Raw genomic sequence first — 23,777 nt, 5'->3', positions numbered from 1 at the left:
TTTTTATGCTGCTTGTCAAAACCAGAAAAAAGTCAAGCTTTCACTGGATGCAGAAGTCAATGTTGGTGTTTTCTCAACATATTTTTCTGTTCTGACAGAAAGCTTGTTTTATTCATGTACTTCTTCTTCACTCCTGGTAGAAATAGTTCAATGAAAGTACAAAAAAATCCCTTATCTAACCACCATCTTTCCCACAGCTTATATGTTTAGCATTTCATAAAAGACTTTTTGCTTGTGTAAATTGCAAAACCACATTTGAACACATTTATAAATATTTACATACATTTGCATTTTCACCATATAAAAGTCAAAAAGTGCAAATTGAGAATTTTGCACAGCTGTAATTTATTTTGTAAAAAATTGCTCACCATAATAGCATATGAAATGCATACTATTTACATGAGAACCACAGTGGAAGAAAATAGTTCTACAAGAGAATAATTCAGTATTGTACGAACACAAAAGATTTAGTCTAAAATAGCAGTCAATTTCCTTTTCCTTTATTTTCATATGCCAGATTTTATCAACATCAAATTACAAACTTGGTATTAAACATTAGCCATACAGCTTTATATTTTGCATAATCCTAAATAAATCAAAAAGTTATGGAAATATACTGGGCCATATTCTGCCCTCAGATGTGTGCCTGTGTGAGGAAGATAAGCAATGTAAATGATGTTGTGCAGCGTGTATGCTTCTAAAACATATTCCACTTCAGTTCTGCCATCATCTTTGCATTATTCCCTTTGAGATTTTCCTGTCAGATAAAGCTGTGACAGCATAGCCCTAAGAAAGGATGTCTTCAGATTTTAGGGGGATGTATTTGTGCCCTGTCATCACATCCACATATTACCATCTTTATTCAATGATAGTTTCTGAGAATAATAGGAAAAATTAAAGCAACCCAATACAACGTTTGTAAATCACTCTATGTATGTTGATATTGGCAAAATGTCAGAGTCATAGAGTTTAAATCCAGAAGGGACCACTAGATCATCTAGTCTGACCTTCTGTATATCACAGGCCACCAACACTACCCACCATCTGCACACTAAACCCAATAACGGAAATGGGACCAAAATAAATAAGACCCACAAAAGACTAGGCTATTAAGTGCCACAGGCAGAGAACAGGAGGGACCAAGACACACCAGTGCTCAAGGCCCCTGCAATGGCAGGGATATGATTAAATGAGATATACCCAGATAATTCTAGCAAGTAACCCGCACTTACACACTGCAGAGGAATGTGAAAGTGTGTTATGAAATGAATGAAAGGATTGGCAAGAATGACTGCTATATGAAGATGGCTGAGAGGAGTATCTGTTTTCAGAAGTTATTGTGCGTACTGTGGATATGTACTATTGTGATTTTCTTTTTGCCAAAACACATCTTTTTTCTATTTTGTGGCACATTGTCTATATGTGTATCTTAGTACATGGGAATGGGTATTGCACGCTGGGGCAATATGACATAAAAATCTCAAGTAAAAGCTTTGGGGATAACACCTGTTATGGAAGGTAATACATCTATGGCAATGCTGGAAGGCACCTGCTTGCCAAGATGTCATATGAACATGAGCAAAGCAAACAAAGCAAAGAAGTTAGTCTGCTGTTTGCTTTACTGAGTTGATTAGGATACCTCCTACTGATGCTGTTTTTTCTTGGGCAGTTACTTAACATACTGCTATAGTATCATATAGATTTATTTGGTTATAATCCATTCTCATGATCACATACTCTGTTATATAGTACATTAAGAGAACAGTCTCATTTGTGATTATTTCCACAGCACCACACATGGGCATGTCATTTAATAGAAAAATAAAAGACAATTATAAGGCTCACTTGATCATACTTCACAGGAATGAGGAGGAAAAGAAAAACTCCATGAGGTTCCATTCATAGAGTTTCCTCTAAATCATTCTGCGTGCGGCTGGTTTTCTCCAGTGGAATGAAAAGGAGGTTCCAGTCCTGTTTGCAGGATCAAGGTTCACTGATCTGTCAGGTCATGTAACAAGTTGATGGAGGCCCAGAATTGAGATAGCAGGCATGTTGCAAATCAGGATTGAAGCAGATTGGCAGAGGTGTTTGGATGAAGTTTTAACAGGTGTAAATCACACTATGCTTTATTGTAGTCAATAGGTCTTTTGATATTTACATTTATTCATAGTCATATTATAAATCTGAATTAAAATAGGAATAGTTTTGTATCTACTCCCAAGAATCCTAGTTAAACATTTTATCTTTTACTTCATAAGAGAAAATATAGTAGCAAGCTACAGCACTGGCCAGACTCATGCCTTTTTGTTTGGTTATGGTGTATAAAGGAAGCTCGAAAAGTTGATTTAAAAAAATAAATAAAAGCGGGGTTGCATGTGTGTCCTGCTAGTTCTTTTACATTTGAAATGTAGGTCTTGTCTGCCCTCAGAAATCACAGTGGGTCTCTATATTAGCCTTTTTTCCTTAGAATTTCCTGGTGCTACTATCACTCGTGCTCGCAATAGTGGGGATTAGTGTAGATTGAATATTTTAAATATTATGTCATCTAACCCTGCTCAAAACTAGCACAAGGGATAAAACAGTGGTTAAACTGTTGTTTACATTAACACTCCCACTTTGCTATCACCTGTGGAGCCACATTGATGGTAGCAACAGTGGGAATTTTAGAGAAAAAAGGCCAGAGACAAGGTGTGAAATCCTGACCTCAAAGTCAGTGAGACTTTTGCCACTGACTTCAAAGGGGCCAGAATTTAATCCAAAACCTGTGTTAACTTGTGCACTGGTGGCATCACAAGAGTCAAATGATTTTTACTCAGGCCTCATCTGCGCTAGAAAATTAGGTTGGTTTAACTAAGTCAGTCAAAGGTGTGAAAAATCCACACAAAGTCTGTTTAGGCAGCGCTATATCGAAAAATTCTTCTGTCAGGCTAGCTAGTGCCTCTTGCTGATGGGAGAACCCCTCCTGTGAGCATAGGTAGTGTCTACACTGAAGTGCTACAGCAGTGCAGCTGTGCTGGTGTAGTATTTTAAGTGTAGACAAGCCCTCAGACTGCTTAAAACTCTATTTTTGGTTTGCTTTTGAAATACCTATTTAAATAACCAACTAATATTTTGAGTAAAGGATGTATTTTTTAAAACATCACTCTTGCCCCTTCAATGAAGGAGTTAGATCTCACAATAAACATGTTCTGAAATCCCCAGCACATCTTCCTCCCAAACCAGTGAAGACCAGATTTTTCATTCCTAATATTTCAAAGGTAAACAAGCTGAAAAGAAAACATATAAAACCCCAACTGTTTAGGTCCTCTTTATATATGACTAGAGTTAGATGGTAAATTCCTTGGTGAAGGAACCCCAGGTACTATGGGATCCCAAGTGGTTGGCCTCTAGGCACTACTACCATGATATAAATTATAATCAAAGAGGCACAAGTTCAATTTAAAAAAAAATCCTTGGCAGGCCAGCTTTAGTATCAACCTGCAAATTTAAAAATGACTTGTGGGTTTTCAAACTTAGTAACAGCGTGATTGTTAAGGGCCACATTTTTGAAAATAGCCATTCAGGCAGAAGGCATAATTACTAGTGTCCAGGGACTCAGTGTGCATAAACTACTCTATTTTCTGAGTGCAATGGGAGCACCTCATCACCACCTTTGGGTGCCATATTCTGACTATGTGCACAAATCTGAGCTTTTGCTCTGGCAGTGACTGTCTTCCAGTTTTGTATTTGTACTGCACCTAGCACAAAAGGGTTCTGGTCCGTGATTGGGGCTCTTAGTCATATATAACACACCCGAAACAGGCACACACTACATTAAAATAATGCAAAAAAACCCAACAGTGGGGCAAACTCTCACCCACCATTTTGGGGAGCAAGTTGAATCCGCTCTGCAAATGTGATGGTAACGCATCACAAAAAGCATGCTCTAAACACGATCCCTTCAATACGCTGCTCAGGGAGCGACAATGGGCAGCAGGAGCCCGCGAGAGAGCAGCCGGGCCTAGCCCTGGGAAACCTGGCAGCGGCGGGGCGGAGCGAGAGGAGGAGTTAGGAGGCCCGTGAGACAAAGCCCAGTGCGCAGGAAGCTGGTGACCAGGAAGCAGAACAGCTCTTGGCTGCGGCTGGGGCTGGGGGACGGGCGCGGGCTGCACCTGAGCCCAGCTGTCCAAACAGCACTGCCCCCCTTGTCTGCGGCGCTTATGGGGGTGGGGAAGTGAGGCCTCTTCCTCCCACCCGCTGCCCCTCACAGGCCCCCCGGGAGCGGGCAGAGGCAACAGCAGGAGCCTGAGTGTGCGGGTGCCCGGTGCAGCCAGCCGGGTTGGCGCTAAGCCTCTTACGGGGAGAGACTGGCATGAGCCTCCCCGGCCGGGCGGCTGCTGCTGCTGCGGGCGGCCTGGCGCTGCGCGGAGACTAAGGCGGGAGCGGACACGCTGAGGCGGAGAAGCCCTCGCCCCGCCGGGAACAATGGGGAACTGCCTGAAGTCCCCCACCTCGGATGACATCTCCCTGCTGCACGAGTCCCAGTCGGACAGAGCCAGCTACGGGGATGGGACCGAACCGGATCAGGAGCCGCCGCCGCCATATCAGGTACGGGAGAGAGGGGAGTGAGGCAGACACAGAACGGGAAAGGGGGGTAAAGGAGCCAGACGTGCCCAGAGAGGGACAAACACAGCCAGACACAGAGAAAGGGGGAGGTGGGACACAGGAAAGGGAAGGAGAACTAGAGCAAGGCAGAGGAGGAGAGAGAAAGAGGAGGGAGGGGAGAGAAGAAAAACAATGGGAAGGAGAGAGAAAGACAGACACACTAACCCCTCTTTACTCTTTTAATTCATGGAATTTGGGTGGATGTAGCTTTCCATGGGGGCTTTTGTTTTTTTGTAAACACCTCCAATGAGCCTTTCACTTTTAAGTAACAGAAAGGTTTTCCTTCCTCTCCCCCGCTATTGTGATTAAAAAAACAAACAGTGAAAGTGCTTTTACATAAAAGCTTTGCTTGGTGAAACTAATGTGTGCCAGGTCTTAAGTTTGGCAACTGGCAAACTCATTTTATGTACACCCTTGGGTGAGACTTCTTTGTTTCTTTCAGTCTCATCTATTTTTGCCTTCCAACAAATTGGAAAGGAGATCAGAGGTTTTCTCTTAAGATAGACCGTTGCTCAATGTGTTGTTGGCGAAGATTTTAATTGATTTATAAAGCGTAAGTATAATGGTGCTGTAGAAACTATGCACACAAGAACAAAGCAATACACACACCAAACCCAAACTAGAAAATATATATATATTTTTGTAACCCTGTCTTGAATTTTTAGATAGATCTGGATTAATTATTTTAGGTGTTATTCTCATTTTTGGCTAAATGAGAGGAGCCTCTAGTTTCTCAGCCTGGGCAGCTTCCTTTGTTATCTTCATGCGGTGACATCACTGTCTGGCATTGCTCTTTTCTCATTACCCTCTTAAACCAGAGACCACACAAACAAAAAACAGGCTTTGTCTGGGTTTATTTACTCTAGCCTGTACTTTCTTGATTTTCACCAGTAATTGATCTTTAATGAATAACTTTTTTTTTTTTAAGGCAATAGATCTTATTTCCCCCGAGGAATATCAGACATAGGAAGTGTGTCTTTTCCATTGCTTCTCCCATCCTTACAAATATTCATGAATTTGCAGCTTCTTGAAAGATTGCAAAGATAGAAAATATGTAACATTAGTTTTCATGCAGAAGAAAAAATGCTGATATCAGAACAGTGAGGTCATGAATAGCAAGTCTGTAACCTTGACCTCCATTCAAGTGGTGACCAGAGAGATAGACAGAGACAGGCATACACTGAACTTGTGGTTGCACTTGCTCACTCTGTGTGATCACCACTCCCCTCTATATCAAGCTATCCAAAAGGAGTTGGTTATATAAGACAATAGTAAAAGTGAAAAAATAATCGAAGGAAAATGTTATAACTGTTATATCTTCACTTTTCTTAGGGGATGATCAGAGAAAAAAATATCTGTTGAATTTTCAAACCTGAAATAATAGGATATCTTCCTGAGAAGTTTACCCAAGTGATTGAGACTTTAACCTTGAAGGGAGACTTGATAGCTCTTTAGTTAGTTAGATAGGAGTCGTTCAGAATTGGCATATAATTAACAAAAATTGCAGGAAGCATTTAACTGGGTAGATATGTCATCTACAAATGCTCTATATGTTAAAGAATGATATCTATGAGAGGAATTTTTTTTATCTGTTCTAGAGAAGGTGTGTGTAGCTGTCACTGATGATGCAGTGAAACAGCAGTGGTATTACAGAGCATTGAGTATAGTTGGTTACATTTTGCATGTGCAGAAAAGTATCTAACCATTTTAGAATGAACTTCCTCATATGAGGAACTTTTCCGAAAGTCTCAATTAGAGCTACTTAAATCCAGTGAAACTCATTACTGTCAGATCAAGTTATTTAAAGAACATATTACTCAAAATTAAGCCTACATTATCTTTTCTGATTAAGAATGCAAGAATATTTTTAAAATCAACACATAATATAAACAAAGTTTGGCAGTCCATGCTAATTGCAAAAGACATTGCAAATGCCACGTGTTTGTGATTTCCACGCTATTTTTTTTTTAAACAGACTGTCAACATTATCATAAAGACCTCTTCATAATGGTCAAGAGCTTCTTGTGTAAGTTCTGCAGGCCTGTTGATTTCAGTAGCAGATAAGCATGTGTGTAAGAAGGATTAGACCCTTTCTCAGTTTTCTGGGAGGTTTTTTTTTGTTTTGTTAAATGAATGTGCATTTGGGAAGTAGAAGGGAGTAGGCTGATTTAGTTTACTCTCTGTTCTTTTTGTCTGTTATTCTAAAGCTGTGCTACTATTGAGGTACAGCAGCAAATTTATTTCAAAGTTCACTTACTTTAATAAAGTTATGGAGTTCCAGATATATGCACAGAATATATCTGAAGCTCTGCTATTTTGAACCTCATTTGTTGCAATGACATCCGTGATCTTTTATAAAACATTTGATATTCCCTAAGTAAATCAGTGCCAGAAAAGCTACTTTCATGCAATATCATGATTCAGTTTCTTGATTTGTATGTTTAAAATTTCAAAGTTACAAGTCTCACAACTGTAGTTCAGCCTCAGTGACTTTAGATATAAATTTAACACTAGATACAATACAATATCACATATGTTCAAAATGAATAAATTAAAATTGAGGAAACCATAATTTTGAATTATCTGACTTCTCTGCTAGATCGTTAAACCAAAGTAGCTGCTTGATACTGTTATAATGGAACATAAAGAATTCCATATTGTTAGTTTCATCCTTATTGTGAAAAAAGTCATTATCAGACTATAACATTTTTTAAACAGTTTAAAATTGTGTATGAAAATGTGTAAGATTGATGAGGGGAGTATATAACCATTTTGAAAACTCCTGTTTTTGGAAACTAATGACATCTACTCTGGACAATGCTGGGTGATTATTACCATAAATATTGTTACTGGACTTTAAACCTAAAAATAGGCAGACATATGCCTAAAAACCGCGATTATTTAGAAGACAGTCCTTCTTTTCTAGGGCTCACTTTACTCAAAAATAAAAAAAAACCCAAGAACAAAACCTAGATTTCTCTTCTGCTGGAGTTCAATCAACTTGTTTCCCTCCTCATTACCTGTATTTCTGTACGTAGACACTGGCTTATGTGTCTCATAATTGACCCCTTAACTGTTTAGAGAGAGAAGGTGGGTGATGTAATATCCTTTATTGGACCAACTTCTGTTGGCGAAGGAGACAAGCTTTCTTGAGCTCTGTGTAGCTTGAAAGTGTGTCTCCTTCACCAACAGAAGTTGGTCCATTAAAATATATTACCTCACCCACCTTGTGACTGATATCCTGGGACCAACACAGCTACACCACCACCTTTAATTGTTTGGCATTTAAAATATTTAGTGTTTTCAGATACCATGGTGATGGGCACCCATGTAAGACCCTAGTTAGGGCAAGTCTTCCATAACTTTTTGTTTTAAATTGTTCATGCAAAATACCCTCCCAATATTCCTTTAACTGGGGTGACAGGTTATTCCTAAATGCAGCCTCAGTGCTCAGTGATGTATAGGACTTAGAAGATGCAGTTTTTAGCTCCAGAAATTATAAGTCAAGACTGAAATATGGACACACAGGATAACAGGGATCAGAAGCTTCACTTGGTGTTCATGCAGGTATCTATATATATTATGTGATGCGCATTTGAGTTGCTGCTGAAAGGTTTCACAGAGGAATTATGGTTATTTTAGGAGGGACTTGAATGACCAGGAAGGGTAGCCCAAGATAGAGAGCAGTTCAGGTTTAAGGGGCATCATGGAAGAAAGCACAAAGACAAGACTGGAAGAAGGGTAAAAAGGAAGCAGTTACTGATAACTCTTTTCATAGGCTATATATTTTGTCACATACCAAAAGCCAGCATTTCGAAGTATCCACTAATTTTGGGTGCCTCCATTTTAGGGTGACCAATTTAGGACCTGATTTTTCTAAGGCACTGAACACATGTAACTCCATTTGAAGTACAAAAGAGCTGTCTGTATTTAAGAAAAAAAAGTAGGGTTTTTTTTAAGTTCTTAACATTGAGGTTTTTAAAAAAAATCTGCTTTCCTTTTCTGCATATGTCATCTCATCATTTGTTAGTATCACACTTCTGCTGTATTTCAGACAAGTTCACTGCTTTTCCCACTAGTCACTCCTAGCAGTTCTAATCCAAAGATTATTTATAAAACAGAAAGCTCATATGTGTTGCTTCAAAAAAACAAAAAACCCAACAACACCAACCGCCCCCCGCCACACATCTCCTCACTCCATTACCATCCTGTTCCTGAATAATTGCACACAACAATTTATCATTTCATTAATTTTTGGATACCCATACAGTAGCATCACAATCTGAATGAGAAACTTGAGGAGAAAAGATGTGGGGAAAAATATACTTATAGACAAAAGAGGTATAGCTAACTTCTAAAAAAGGATTTTCATAAAAGTTCAAAGTTAAAGCACAGAAAGTTTGTCTTAGTGTAATATATACTTAATGCAGTAACTGAAATGCATGAGAAACTACTGCAAGTCCTTGGTATTCAGATTGACCTCTAGAAAGAGTATTTGAAATGTTGGTATGGAAGAATAATTTACAAAACACTTTCATGTTGGATAACGTAGTTCCAGATCTACCTACAGATTCCTGAAATACTATATATTGGCCTACAGAATCACACATTATGGGATCCACAGTTTAGTTTATTGTTTTGGTGTTTTGTTTTGTTTTGTTTTTAACCTGATGTTCCTTAGATTAGATCTTCAACACAAGATAAAGGTAGGGAGAGGGCACAAAGATGCCTTAAAGGTAATTTTATGCTCCTATAATCTTGGAGCAGCTGGGGGGGCTGAACTGTTTCCCAGAAAAATTTACGACAGATGCAGTTCTTCTCTAAATTCTGATTGCTGCAACAGCCCCTTATGGTCTGTTGCACCTGCTGGGGATCACCTGCATTCAGTGTGCTCTGGCCATGCCCCCTCCTTCTTTAACATGCATCCTCCCACCCTCAGTGCTGGGGATGGCAGTTTGGGTCTGTGCAAGTCAAATCCCCCGCTGCCCTATTTGGATAGCCATAGGAGCAGCACCAAGGTGCCAGGGCTGAGGCTCTGGCCCCTTGATTTTTAGGAGTTTGCAAGTGTCCTGGAAAATTAATCTGAGTAACCAAAAGACTATTTATTGGAATAGTCCATTACTTTTCTGTTTGAAACTTTCAGCCTTGGTTGCATTTATTGGCTTTACTTTGTTTAACAAAACAGACAAGCTTTTGTTGTGTCTCAGCAGTGCAACTTATATGTTGTGAGTCATCCAGCTATTACATTGTATTGGTGTTCTTCCATTGTCTCCAAGAGGAGCACTAATTAACACTGTTAAATAGGGCAAGTCAAATTAATCTCTGGTATGAGTGCAACTCCCATAAAGGTATCCGAGCCAAAGTCTCTGAAGCCTCAAAATGATAGTGTGAGTTACATGGAGGCCCAAGATATTAATAAAACAAGTGTAAATGATAAAGTAGTATAACTTGTTCCAATTTGGCAATGAGTAAGTTGTAAACCTAATGTAACTTACACACACTGCAGGGGCATAAGAGGATAGTTGAGCAGAAGAGCAACTAACAGGAAGAAGTACCCACTGTTATCTTATTGGTAAACCAAACCAGCTAATAGTTTTTATGTTTCTATACAAAATTAAATATTCAGGTCTGTTCTTCATTCTCTTACCTTAGTATTCTAGGTTTCAGAGTAGCAGCTGTGTTAGTCTGTATTCGCAAAAAGAAAAGGAGTACTTGTGGCACCTTAGAGACTAACCAATTTATTTGAGCATAAGCTTTCATGAGCTACAGCTCACTTCATCGGATGAAGTGAGCTGTAGCTCACAAAAGCTTATGCTCAAATAAATTGGTTAGTCTCTAAGGTGCCACAAGTACTCCTTTTCTTAGTATTCCAGTCTCTCATCCCTTCTCCCTCCTCACCCTCCCCAAAAACCCATACAGAAGGAACACCAAGCACAGTTGCCTCTGTGCTACTGAACTGTTCAAAATTCTGCTTAATTTCACTCTGCTCTTGTGGATGCCATTGGAGTAGTTCTGCACTGAAGAAGAGATCATGCTGTGGGAGCTTCTGAAGATGTAAGACTCCTATGCCAAATTTTAACCCTTGGTTAAGCAAGCCTCATATTTGTAGTCTGAGGCATAATGAGGCTCGGTCTCCTCTGTCAAAATGTGGATGAAGTAAAGGCTCTGTCTTGGTGTGTGTCTAGGTAATTAAGACAAATGGAGATCAGTTCCAACGGGATGAGAAAGAAATGGAGTGGATGAGGAAGCTTAGAATTTGTGGAAGCTGGGAAATAGTGTTGTTCTTGCAATGAAGTGAACAACAGAATGTGATGACGTGAGCTATCTTGTATAGCTTGTTTTACAGATTGAACATATCCTGTGACAACATTCTGTAACCATGACTGTATGTTATGCCCAGGGCCAAATTATAAATCCAGTTCTGAAAAATTATGCTCGTGACAGAAGGAGTGCAATATTTTCAGATGCAATTTAGACAGTTATATTTGCAAGTCCTTAGAATGATTCTTATATGCTTTTTTGTTATAATGACATCGGTATGGTAAATTGTTCATGTGTGCAAAACTTGGCATTTTGTGAGCATGAAGCACACTGGACTATCTTTTTTTAATATCTGTATTTGGAGTTGCTTGGAGAATAGCTTCATTCAAAAATATATCCACGCCAGGTTATTTGGCTAGTAAACAATTTATCTCAACATTTCTTCCATCTGGAGGGTCATATCTTGTGGACTCCCAAAGTGGTTGTTTGGAGGATTGTGTTGCAATTGATCAATGCTAAATAGAATGGGTTTAGGGTTTTTTTAAGTACAATTTTCTTTCTGACTAATGCTAAACAAAAGACTGTGCAAGTGTGTCCGTCTTGTCTACATTTACAGCGCTGCAGCAGTGTAGCTGTAGCGCGTGTGGAGAATACACTCTGTTGACGGGAGAGAGCTCTTCCATCAGCATAAAAAAACCCACCCCTGTGAGCAGCATAAGCTCTGTAGGTGAGAGAAGCTCTCCTGCCGACAGAGTGCTATGCACACTAGCGCTATTGTTGGTGTAATTTCTGTTGGTCAGTGGGGTGGAATATTCACGCCTGGGAGCGACATAAGTTTTACCGATAGAGGCGATAGTGTAGACATAGCTCTGGTGCATAATTGTTAGATTTTTAGCTTGAAGGAGTTGCTATTTGCTGTCTTGTTAACTTTTTCTAGTTAACAAGATGGGGATGGGGGAGAGCCATCTTAGGTATCCAGAAGATAAAGGACACCAGATAGGATCATAAGGTAGGTAATCTTCTGGCATCAAATAATGGTGGAAGTATTGTTTATAACACATACTTTTAATGAATATACTTGGTTATTGGCTGAATCTTATTATTGGCTCTCTTCCAGATTAAAAAAATTAGTGTTTTTTTGTTTTTGTTTTTTAAACCCCAATCTTGTTTGGTATAAGTATTAAATTAAGACCTGAGTTAGGAGGAACCACCACCAAAGTACAGTATGTCCATTGATATTTGAGTTCTCTGTGTGTTGTGTCCTTTCTGTTGTGAAGACTAGAGAGAGTTTCCAGAGTCGTTGGTGATGGGCCTGCTAGCAGTAAATACTGATTCACAGACATTCCTGCCAGAATGTTCTGTAACAGCTACTCTGAAATAAATAGAATATGCTTATAGTCTTGAGTGAAGGAGAGCTTTTGCCCCTTTTGAACACAATTCTTTAGAAATGTCTGAGCTGGATGGAGACTCTACACATGAAGTAAAATCCATCTACCTCTGTCTCAATCGTTTTCTATTTCTCCCTTCCCAGCTTTGATAAAAGTCAGAGGTGATGGTTAATGGACACTTTTGGTAGTCAGGCTGGTTGTAGATGTCTTTCTGACCTTTACCGGAGAAGATTTTAGTTGTGGTAAGTGAAAATGTAGCTAATATTTCTTAGAACCTTCTTTGGGGTTGGCACTGATTACTGTGCTCCAAGAAGTTCAGATAGTCTGCTTCCTTATGCAAGGTAAATTCATCCTATGTGAGGTAACTTGCTATTCTGTGTAGTTTATCAAATGCTCTGTTGCTGCTGAATTTGGTATCTTGAGGCAATTATGCATTAATATGACCAGGACTCACCATACTAACTCTCCTTTTTCACTCAAACTTTTAGAAAAACTAATCATCTCACCACAGAACTATTATGCATGCCTCTCTCATTAGTGAGAAAAATAAATGAAATCAAAGAATGCAATGGTTGTGTTTCCTCGGATTTTTTCCCCCCCTCATCCCTCTTCTGTGGAAGGAGGGACTATTTCTCCTCCATTCTGAATCATAAGCAGTAAAATGATGAGTGAGACCTTTTTTTTTTTTTTTCTAAAATATTTTCAAATCAAAGCCTAAGGGTACGCAAAACATTGGGGGTTCAATTTAAACTGGAAATCTAAATAAAAAGGAAGAAAATTTCCTCTTAGTTAGGCATTAGAGGATATAATCCTCTGAATGCAAACACTTTAAGAAGAGAAGATTCAATAGAATAACTTCAAAGTTTTGCAAAAAGAAAAGGAGTACTTGTGGCACCTTAGAGACTAACACATTTATTAGTCTCTAAGGTGCCACAAGTCCTCCTTTTCTTTTTGCAGATACAGACTAACATGGCTGCTACTCTGAAACCTGTCATTATTCAAAGTTTTGCAGATTCAGAAAGATAAGTCTTTGTACGTACATCTGCCAGTGCAAAATAAGAGTGGAACAATGGTCCCTCTGACCAACAAGACAATAATTCATGCTAAGGTCCCAATAATGGGATCATGTAGAGGTTGGTGGGAATCTTATGTGAAAACAGAATCAGTATTGAGGAAGAACAAAGTCTTCAGCTATATCCCTGCAGACAGATTAACTACTTTTTAAGTGAAGTTTTGGTGTATACACCAATCTGAAGGATGATCAGTTTCTAGAAACCAAAACTCTGTTTACTGTTTTTGTGGTCATCTTTTTTTTTATATTTGATGCATCTTAAATGCATTTTTAGATATGCTTAAATGATCCTCTTGTGTGATTGCATGGAACACGGTGTCCAGAGAAGACATTTCTGTTTGAAGCCTTGAAATGTCAACAGGAAAAACAAGAAGCTTCTAGCTTTCACCAAGTTTTATAGGGGGAAATTGTTTTTAAAACTCTTTATAAAGCAGTGGGAGACGAGAACAAATTCCTCCTTTTTGCAAAGTATTTCATACCGATCCAATTTTTTTTCTCTAAAGCTAGCCTCTCCTTTTGCATCTGTGCAGAAATTATAGAAAAGATTCCAGAGACAATAAACATACAGTTCTTGCCAAAGTACCTTACAGGAGAAAGATAGAGGAAAATTGGTTAAGTAAGATTCTGACGTTTCAGTGGCTAATTTATATCAGATCAGTCCACTTAAAACTACCAGGTAGGAAGCAAGCTGCTAATATAATCTGACCTTCAGTGTTTGTTACATTTTAAGACCAGTGGAGAAATCCTGACTCCATTTAAATCAATGGGAGTTTTGCCATTGAATCCAGTGGGGCCAGGATTTCCTTCCCAGCTGTTTGTTTGCAGTATCTCTGTGTTTATAACTTACTTTGCTCAACCATTTTCTGATTTCAAGGTGGAAAAAAGTCAGTCTTCAAAAACATGGTAATATACCCATAACGAGCTTATTTTGACATGCATAAATATTACATAGGCAAAACATTAGAAGAATGTTGTTGTGAAGTCATGCATTCAAAAGTTAGGAAATACCAAAATTAAGGTTACCCGTGCAGCCTTGTGTGTGTGTATGTATGTAATGCATTCTGATACAGTTTTCAGTTATCATAATATTTTTTCCACGAGACTCCTGACTCATTCAATGCATAGGAAGGATGGTGCTCAGCAAGTAATAAGAGCTGTATGATGAATGAGGCTGGGTACAGGAATTAGAAATTGTTTATAGTCAATGGGGCTGCAAATAGAAAAAGGATGGTTTTGTTAACTAATGAACCCACAAGCCAATAGAAACACTTGGTATTTAGTGATTTCCTTTAATTACTTGCTTTGTTATTAGATTGCTGTATCCCTGTTCAAATAACAGAACAAAACCAAAAAACCCCACAACCCAACCTATCATACCTGTATCCAAGTTACAAATTAGTGTTTATGCAGAATTAAGTGGACTTTTTAAAATATATACTGCTTGGTGGAATGGGGGTAGGGAGAGGGCAGGCTGGGGCTGTGTCACTTGTTGCTGCCGGCACCAGGCCCCCTGCTAGTCCAACAGGCCGCCCTGGATCCTGCATCCTCCTGAAGCGCGGGGCCCCCCAAAGTGCAGCGCCCAGGGAGTTTGCCCCAGTCCATCCCATGGACAGGACGGCTCTTCTTGGACCTGTTCTGCACCACCAAAAATTATACAAACCAGGCACCCATGCCTCCCCATATCCTTGTTTGTGGTCATCCTTTGTGTGTCATGTCTGAATTAGATTGAAGAGGGTAGGGAGCTGCGCACCCCCTCCTTCCAGTTCGTTGGTAAAACACCATCCTCTGGCTCTGTATAATTTGTGACCTCTGTCAAATCACTTAATTTCTCTGTGCCTCAGTTTTTCCATATGTAAAATGGGAATGCTAATATTGACCTACGTTATGTGGTTGAAGCACAAAACATCTTTAGTTCAATCTATAATAAAAATTGAAAATTAGATCCAAAAAGGGATCCTTTCATTATGGGATTAATTCAAGCAAATTGTCTTACATTTTGAAGACTTTGCAAAAACAAAAGAAACAGAGATACATCTGTTGTTATATTACAATTAGCCTATTGAAAATTACATAAGTAAAGAAGGGGTCACTTTGTAAAGAAATCATAGTGAGCTGTGTTGGTTTGTATAATATGACTTTCTCTCATTTCTCTGCAGTCAATATCCCAATAAGGAGTGGAGTACTTAAATTCCAGCTGTTTCAGCTGAAAAAAGATCTAACTCATGGAAGGGAGAAAATATTCTCCAGTTCAAGGCAAATAACATTTCATCCTTCTGAGTCATGTTCAGTTTCCTCCTTGTGGTCCAAATTCTTTAGTTTTATTCAGTAGGTGGCTATCTCATTTCAGCTCCCAGAACAAGCAAGACTACATGTTACAGATGGCCTAGATTTAGAGCTTCATGGGAAAGTACAATTTACCCTTGACACAATCTCTCATTAAGTCCCTCTTTATTGTGCTAAACTTGTTCATCTAGTCTAGTGTGAGTTGATAAGATGTGCATTAGATTTTAGTTATTTGTTTTTTTTTTTTTTTTTACTTTTTCCTCCTTGTCTGTTATGTGTTTGTGTTTGTTGTTTTTGGCGTTGTCTGGCCACAATGAAAATACAGTTGCAGTTCTTGAAGTCTTAATGTCATAAAAGTTCCACTTCTATTGTCTTTCCAGCTCTGTATCTTCTTTTTATATATAATGAGAGAGAGGACACTATGGCTGTAATGAAAAATTCACTTTTCAATGTGATATGGACCCAATGCATTCATACTTACAGGAATCTTGGCTATTGACTGTAACAGTGAGTCAGCTGTACCTGGTACCTCTAAGATCTTCTCTCTCCCCTCTTCTTGAGGCAGGTCACAGAAAACGTATGTAAAAATCACATCTCGCTGATCATTCCTCTGAAAGCTCTGTAAATGGTGCTACAGTATTTTTACTGAAAGCCAAAGACAGGAGAAAACATCTCACTTAGAAAAGGTGGTAGAAGATGATACCAAGAAGGTTGTGAGTGTTGCTAAGTTGGACTAATGTTTCTCTTCATAGTAAATCAAATAATTTTGGAAACTAGAGTGGGGGGAAGGAAGGGGAAAGACTATTTATCCCTCTGCCAATGCAGGAATCATTCTTTCTGATATATTCTTGAGGAGCTTGTCTAGTTCACTTTTGAATTACTCAGATGATGGGGGTTTCTACAGATTCTTAGGGAGATTGCCCACATCTTCTAAGAAACTGTCCCAGACTAGTCACCCTAAACGTACTCCAGTTAAAGCCTTCAGTGGCTAGTAATCATTGTAGCTGTGCTAGTGCAAACTCCAGCAGTGAGTAGGGTACACCACTGTAAGCTGCAGTTTGTATTGGTGCAGCTTATCTTAGTTTCAAACAGGGGTAAGCTCCACCAGTGCAAACAGTGGCTGTGTCTGTCCATATAAGGGGTGAAATCCTGGCCCCACTGAAGTTAATGGCATAACCCACTGACTTCAGTGGGGCCAGGATTTCACCCTAAGGGTTTGCAATGGCTGCAAAGCAAATGTCCAGTGTAGACAAGGCCTCAGTTTCATCCCTTTTTTTCCCCCTCCTACCCATGATCCTTCTGTAAAAGAGTAACATGATAGGATGTAAAACTATCCACGTCAGATATCACCAGAGTAGCCTGGATCTTTACTAAACCACCTGACAGTTCATAAGTATTTTTTTCTGTTTGTAGATTTAGGAGGAGACTGCAGAGGCTTTCACAGCTTGTTCGTGTTGTGCAGCAGACTGTGATATCCCATGGGCCATTGAGCAATACAGTAACATCATTCATTTGCATTGTGGGGTGCTGCTGTGTCTCTTTCCCTCACACAAGACTGCCAGTTATAACTCTATGGATTGTTTCCAAAGTCTGAATATGTTTGGCAAGCTTTCACAATACCATTAAGAGTTTGATTACCTTTGTTCATGTGTGCGGGGACTGCCTGAGTTTTTTTTTGTAGAAATTTTGAATGTAAACCTTTTTGTTCTCTGAAATGTTTTGCTTTGCTGGAACTTCTGCTATTATATCATATTTTCAAAATTGTAAAGCATTTACTTTCAGTTAAACTGCACTGTGTTATACTCAGTGGTCCTTTGCTGTAGTTTAGTGTTTTTCAGTAGAGTCCACCAGTTTCCTCTGTTGAAGTCTATGTTGTTTAATGTGAGTTGCAGGATTGAATCCTATCTCTAAATCCAAAGTTTAGGGACTCCTTTCAAAAAGAAAATCTTGCTTCCATTTTAAGTGTTTGTATGTATAACAATAACTAGTTTACTGTGCAGCACCACATTTCTTACGTAGTTTTTAGCCCCATCTTATGAACTAATATTTTATTTCTTTATCCTTTGTTAATTCATAATTAGTGAGACTGAATTTTGGCTGGCAGCAAATACCCCTTTTTCTGTGGCCCCTTCAGATCTCATGAGCTAAGTATGGTCGGGCCTCATCAGTGCTTGGATTGGAGAACTACAAATAAAATCCAGATGCTGCAGGAAATTGTGTTATGGTGCCATGATGCTTCCTTGCTAATCGGTATTAAACTGAAAAAGTGCATGGTGTTGGGGCTGGGGCACTGCACAGCAAGAAGTGTTGTCTTCTGACTGAGACATAAAATTGTGGTCGTGATTACTCAATGTCATTGAAATTCCTTTGGTTCTTTTCACAAGATGTACAGGTCAAATTCCAACTTGAGTACAGTAATTATATGCTGCCCAACTGAAATTCTCCTGTACTTTAAATTAGAGCAGTTATTCTTCATGTCTCTCCTCCTTTTAAAAAAATTAAACAAAAAATTAAATGGCAGCTGCAGAATGACAGCTGTATTCCAGCACAGACATTGTTGCATTTCAGTGTAAGATGGTAATATAAATATCTTCACACTTTAGCAAAATGTAAGTTGCTTCATTGGATACTAAAGGCCAGATCTTGGCCTGTGATGTAGCCCCTTTGTGCTTCTGGAGCAGCGTAGAGAGGTTTGTAAAGCTGAGGATTTTCTTAGTGTGGTAGAATCCCTAGCTGGCATAGAGCCAACACAGCAAGCTTTATAATGATCCTCTCACACACACTCCCACCCCTACTTTGGGGACACTTTTGGCTGTACTGTGTTCTAACAGTCCCCACCAGAATAATGGTTACCCCCTCGGGATTGTTACGAGCCAGTATAAATCAGGCAACCCTAAAGTTAATTTTAGACTGGGGGCTGAACAGACTCCTTTGGGAACAGGAGGAGCACGGAGGTGGTGCAGTCCTTGCACATATCCCCTCCCAACATTGGCTCCTGTGGGGAGTGTAGCTTGACTGGATCCGAAGATGATGGCATATATATATTAAATATATACAAATGCAAATATCATGCACTCATACTTTTTATATTAACTTACACCAGCCAATGAGACTATTTTTGCAGCATTTCTAGGACAGTGATAAGGTAGATTTTGTAGAATTAGTTTAAGACTTTTGCTGAAACACTTTATCTTCTTTAGATTAATCATAATTATATTTATTACATGTATTTTAGTTTTACAGAATTTAGGAGGGCTTTTTGGTGATAATGTTAAAATCATTGCTATAAGGAGATTAACAGAAAATCTCAAAAGGAAAATATTTTTCATTTTTTCACGTGAAAATATTGAGCCTGATTATGCTGTCATTTAAAACAGTATAAATTGGAAGTAACTAAAGTCAACTGAGTTACACTGTATAAAGTAGATCAGAATCAGGCCCTGTGTTTATAATGTTGTGTTAAAAGAAATACCACAGACTTAGAACATTTTAATTAGACAGACATAAATGTTTAAACAGCTTCCGTGGTGGATGACTTGTCAAATAGTCTTGTTCAGTGAGGCTGAATGTACCTAGTTTGACCTGATAGTGCATCATTTGAATGCATGCGTGATAGAAATTTGTAGCCTGAAGACATACATTCTGGTAGTAGACCCTGGACAGTCTCTGTAGACGTAAAAGCTTTTTAACAAATAGAAGAAAATATCTTCTGGAAGCATTCTACTTGTGCTGTATGACCTGTCCCCAGTGAGTCTACCTCTGTGCGTTGTACCTGTCCTTACCTTAGTACAAGCCTCTCTCCTGTGTTAGAAGTGGTTTGACAGTTGAATGAAATCATTCTTGGATTTATGCCCTTGCAAGCTAAATGCAGAGTCACTGTTTGTGAGGGTCTGATGAAGTGGGTTTTAGCCCACAAAAGCTTATGCCCAAATAAAATTGTTAGTCTCTAAGGTGCCACAAGGATTCCTCTTTGTTTTTGCTGATACAGACTAACATGGCTACCCCTCTGAAACCTGTTTGTGAGGACAAGCCTTATATGAATGAAATTACAAATACTGCTCGTGTGTATGTTGGAAGTATTGTAGTGAAGGGAGGAAGTATATAACGCTTCAGTATCTCTCAGTGTATATACTTTTTCTGCCTTGTTTACAGATCCAACACTGCCTCATTCTCAACATGTTCAACAGTAATAATCAAGACATGGAGCGTCTCGTAGGGATTAATAAAGGCCAGCTGGGATGTACTGATGGCCTGAGTCTATGCCTCTGGCTGTTTACTCCAGCTAGTCACTAATCTGCAAAAAATGCCTTGTGTCAAGGTAATTAGTGCTATTATCAAATGACACTAAACAAAAAGCTTAATAGCATTTTTTCTTAAATTCTGCCTCTTGTGTATTCTGTGAAAAGCGATTGTGTGTGTGTGTGTGTGTGCATGTGCATATGAGAGAGAGAGAGAGGGAGAGAGTGGAATGCATCTTCACAATCTGACACTCCAGTTTGGATCTAGAAAGAAAACATACTGCAATGCCTGCCCTTCCCTAGCAGGCAGTGTTTCTATGGTGCTGTTGAAGCTGGGATATTCCATGCTCCAGTATACATTCTCGTCCAAAAAACAATTTCCAGTTAAGGTTGGTGGACTCCATCGCCCTCTAAAGCAAACTGTACAAAGCAAGGAACTAGCAGTTACATCATTCAACACCTCATCTGTGCTCCAGTCATCATTTAGTTGTGAACAGGATCAATTGGCTAGGTAGAATCTAGCAAGGCTGCAGCACAGCCAGCAGGCCACATGCAGCTGCAGCTGGCAAGAGGAGCAAATGTGTTCGGGCTGCCTATGGTGAGATGGGACAAAGAGAGATGCCTGTGGGTTGAGGAGGCGCTGCAAACTTTGCACAGCAATGCAGGCTTTCTCACAGAGTCACAAATGCAAGGCGGTGATAGTACTTCAAACTTTTGATTAAAGAATCTGTTCTGACAAGTCACTTTGCTGCCACATAAGATTAAAGTGTTAAATAGACCCCCAAAAACCCTCTTAAAAATAAAATTAAAGGTAGCAGACCTTATATCAGACATAAAGCCGCTGCCTCTTACACAGGTAATTCCTTAGCTATACTTCCTGAACCCAATTTTCAGACCTGGACTTTTGACTTCTGTGAATCCAGTTTGTGTGTGAAAATTGGGTGTTAACATTTTTTCAGGTAATCAGAGGCTGATAGAAAAATTAGCCTTTTGTATCTGACAGTATCTTCAAGGTGGCAACTTCCTGTGTGAGTATTTGGTATTCAGGATCGTTTTATTAAAAAGTTAATAAGAATATTTTAAATTGAGCATTTTGGTGCTTCCTGATTAAATAACCTTAGTTATAACACTGATTCTTGAGTTGCTAAGGTCCTTTTTAAAAATTCCTAAATATAACTATGCTATCATGATCTCAAACATCCCCTTGGCTTCACCAAGAGTGCCAGTTTTGATCACATGCTTGACAACTTCACCCACAATCACTGTTGTATGCATAGAACACCCTCCCCCAAAAAACCAAATCTGTAAAATCACTGTTGTAGCTTCCTTCAGATCCCTCCTTAATACTCACTTCTACCAAGATGCTACAGAAAGCGGTAAGCTGATAATAGCTAGGAAGGTGGTGAGCTGAGACTACTGCTTTTGATCTGCCTGTTTGTTTCATTAATAACAAACAAACAAAACCCCCTCAACTCTCTCTTACCCACATTACATCTTGTCTTAAAGTACATTGTGAGCTCTTTGGGGCTGTGACAGAGTGGGATATGTCTGTATCCAACTGTGAACTCCATTTTGTGTTGTAACCTCAATTTTAGGACTGGAACTGGGAAGCTGCCAGGAACAGAAGTGCCAGAGACTCTGGGAGGGGCGGCCTTGAAGCCAGCGGCTAAGTTATGAGTTAAGACAGTTTTTTTTTGGTTTGGGGTTTTTGGGTTTTTTTGCACTAACCTCTGTTAAGGATATAAACCACCTTGCAAAATAGTGGGTGAGGCAGCACATGATTTGGAGCTGGGGAGAAACCTGTCCTGGTGCTATTGATACATTTTCAGCAGTGAAGTGGAGGACTCAGTAAATTCTTGAAAAGGGCAGGAATGCTAAGGGGGTTCATAGGGAGAAGGTGTAACGGAGTAGGGAGTATTAACCTGGTAATGTTGCATGGGAGTTTTACTAGTTTACTGTCTTCCGCTAACATGGGGAATGCCTCCGTTTCCCTGGGGTACTGCACCAATGCTAGATGGTGATGGGAAATAAGGGTGTGACTTCACTGAGCACGTAAACGATGGCAGCTGCCCTTCGTAACCTGACTCCAGGAGGGAGTTGGGGGCCAGGTGACACACTCTGCCTGGGAAACTGGACAAAACCTGGAGGAGGGGTCTGGGGTGTGGCAGGGTGAAGCAACAGGAAGGGGTTTCAGTTGGGAGCTTGCTGGGAAGACTGGGGAGGCCCAAAACCTGGGTCTGGGCCCCCCAGCCCACCAAGAGGGACCTGACTGAGGGGTCCTGTTTCCTGTACCTACAAGCTCTGTTTTAGACTGTGTTCCTGTCATCTAATAAACCTTCTGTTTTACTGGCTGGCTGAGAGTCACAGTGAATTGCAGGAAGTGAGGGATGGAAGGCCCTGACTCCCCCTCTATCTAGGTTTCCCTTTCTCCTTCTGTCACAGAGTGTGGGGAAGAGAGGTTGTGGAAGAGTCCAGAAACAGAAGAAAGTATGAGTGATTTGGGAGAGGGAGAATAGTTTAAAAAAAAAAATCTCAGGAGAAAGATGAGTGAAATCGTGGCTCCATTGAAGTTAATGGCAAAACTCCTACCTCTGCAACAATGGAGGATGCTAACTCAAAGATATTTGTGTTATTCCTTGAAGTTTCTCTTATAACTCATAGACATTAAGGTCAGAAGGGACCATTATGATCATCTAGTCTGACCTCCTGCACAATGCAAGCCACAGAATCTCACCCACCCACCCACTCCTGCGATAAACCTCTCACCTATGTGTGAGCTATTGAAGTCATCATATCATGGTTTAAAGACTTCAGGAAAGCCATGTTAATTATGATACTTAGTAAAGGGAAAATCAAGGTTAGAAATGCTTTATGCTGTGATGTTTTTGTCCTTCAGCATTGCCAGACTTCCCAAAGGGACCTTCAATTGAGGAAGAGTAAACTGTAATACTGTGCAGTTAAATGGCCTTTGGGTAACACTAGAGATGCAGTGATATCAGAACAACCCCTCAGTCATAGGCGCCAACTCAATGGTGCTCCAGGGCTGGGGCACCCACAGAAAAAATAGTGGGTGCTCAGCACGCACTGGCAGCCCCATGGATCAGCACCTCCCCCTCACCAGTGGGCCCTGCCAGTCAGCTCCTCCCCCTCCCCCCCAGCGCCTCCTGCCCACCAAGATCAGCTGTTCAGTGGTGTGCAGGAAGCGCTGGGGGGGAGGGGGAGGAGCAAGTGCAGGAAGAGGCAGGGGAAGAGGGCAGAACTGGGTGGGGCAGAGAAGGGGCAGGAAGAGGCTTGTGGGGGGGGGGGGGAGGAGCAGGGTTGGCACACCCCCCAGGAACACAGGAAGTCAGCACCTATGCCCCCAGTAGTATATTGTAGCAGGGTTGCCACTTACTGAGCACCCCCTTTTGGCCAGAGGTCACTTTGAAGACACCCTGCCGCTGTTAGCCCCCCTCTTGCAGGCCCTTTAAGAACCCCCCCCTCCCCACACACACTCTCTCTTGTGGCAAGCAGCACCCCGCACCCAGGGCTGGTTGAATAACAAATGTTTCAAAATCATATGAGTCCCAAAATTAAAGTCCATAACTGTAACACAGAAAGTCATACTCAGCCCTAGTTCTTCAACCCCACCCAAAGCCACCAGGCCTAACCCTTTCTAGCTGGAGCTCTAGCCATGGCTTCCTTCTCTTGTCAGCCACCCTCTACAGCTTCCTGCTGCTCTTTATAAGGAATCCCCTGATCCAGTCCAGGTGTGCCTCCTTCGTAATCAGGGTTGAGTGGCCCCAGACCCTCCAACCTTTAAGGGGCAAGCCACTGTGTTACATACATACTACATCTATTTTTTAAGTATTATTGTTCTGAAAGCTACATTCTGAAATCAAACAAAAACTG

The 23,777-nt window shown here is 40.2% G+C and overlaps 1 protein-coding gene across 1 annotated transcript in view; it reads left to right on the top strand.

The window, feature by feature from the left end:
- Positions 1-4,094: 4,094 nt before the first annotated feature.
- Positions 4,095-23,777, top strand: part of RNF11 (ring finger protein 11) — a 41,592-nt gene continuing 21,909 nt past the window's right edge. The window contains exon 1 of the mRNA XM_074961758.1: positions 4,095-4,587. Coding sequence (XP_074817859.1) covers positions 4,465-4,587 — 123 coding nt within the window. The 5' untranslated portion in view covers positions 4,095-4,464. The remainder of the gene's footprint in view (positions 4,588-23,777) is intronic.

The sequence above is a fragment of the Natator depressus genome, chromosome 8 (assembly GCF_965152275.1).
Source record: "Natator depressus isolate rNatDep1 chromosome 8, rNatDep2.hap1, whole genome shotgun sequence".
Lineage (NCBI taxonomy): Eukaryota > Metazoa > Chordata > Testudines > Cheloniidae > Natator > Natator depressus.
The sequence above is the reverse complement of the archived record's forward strand: the minus strand, read 5'-3'. Positions and strand labels throughout refer to the sequence as shown.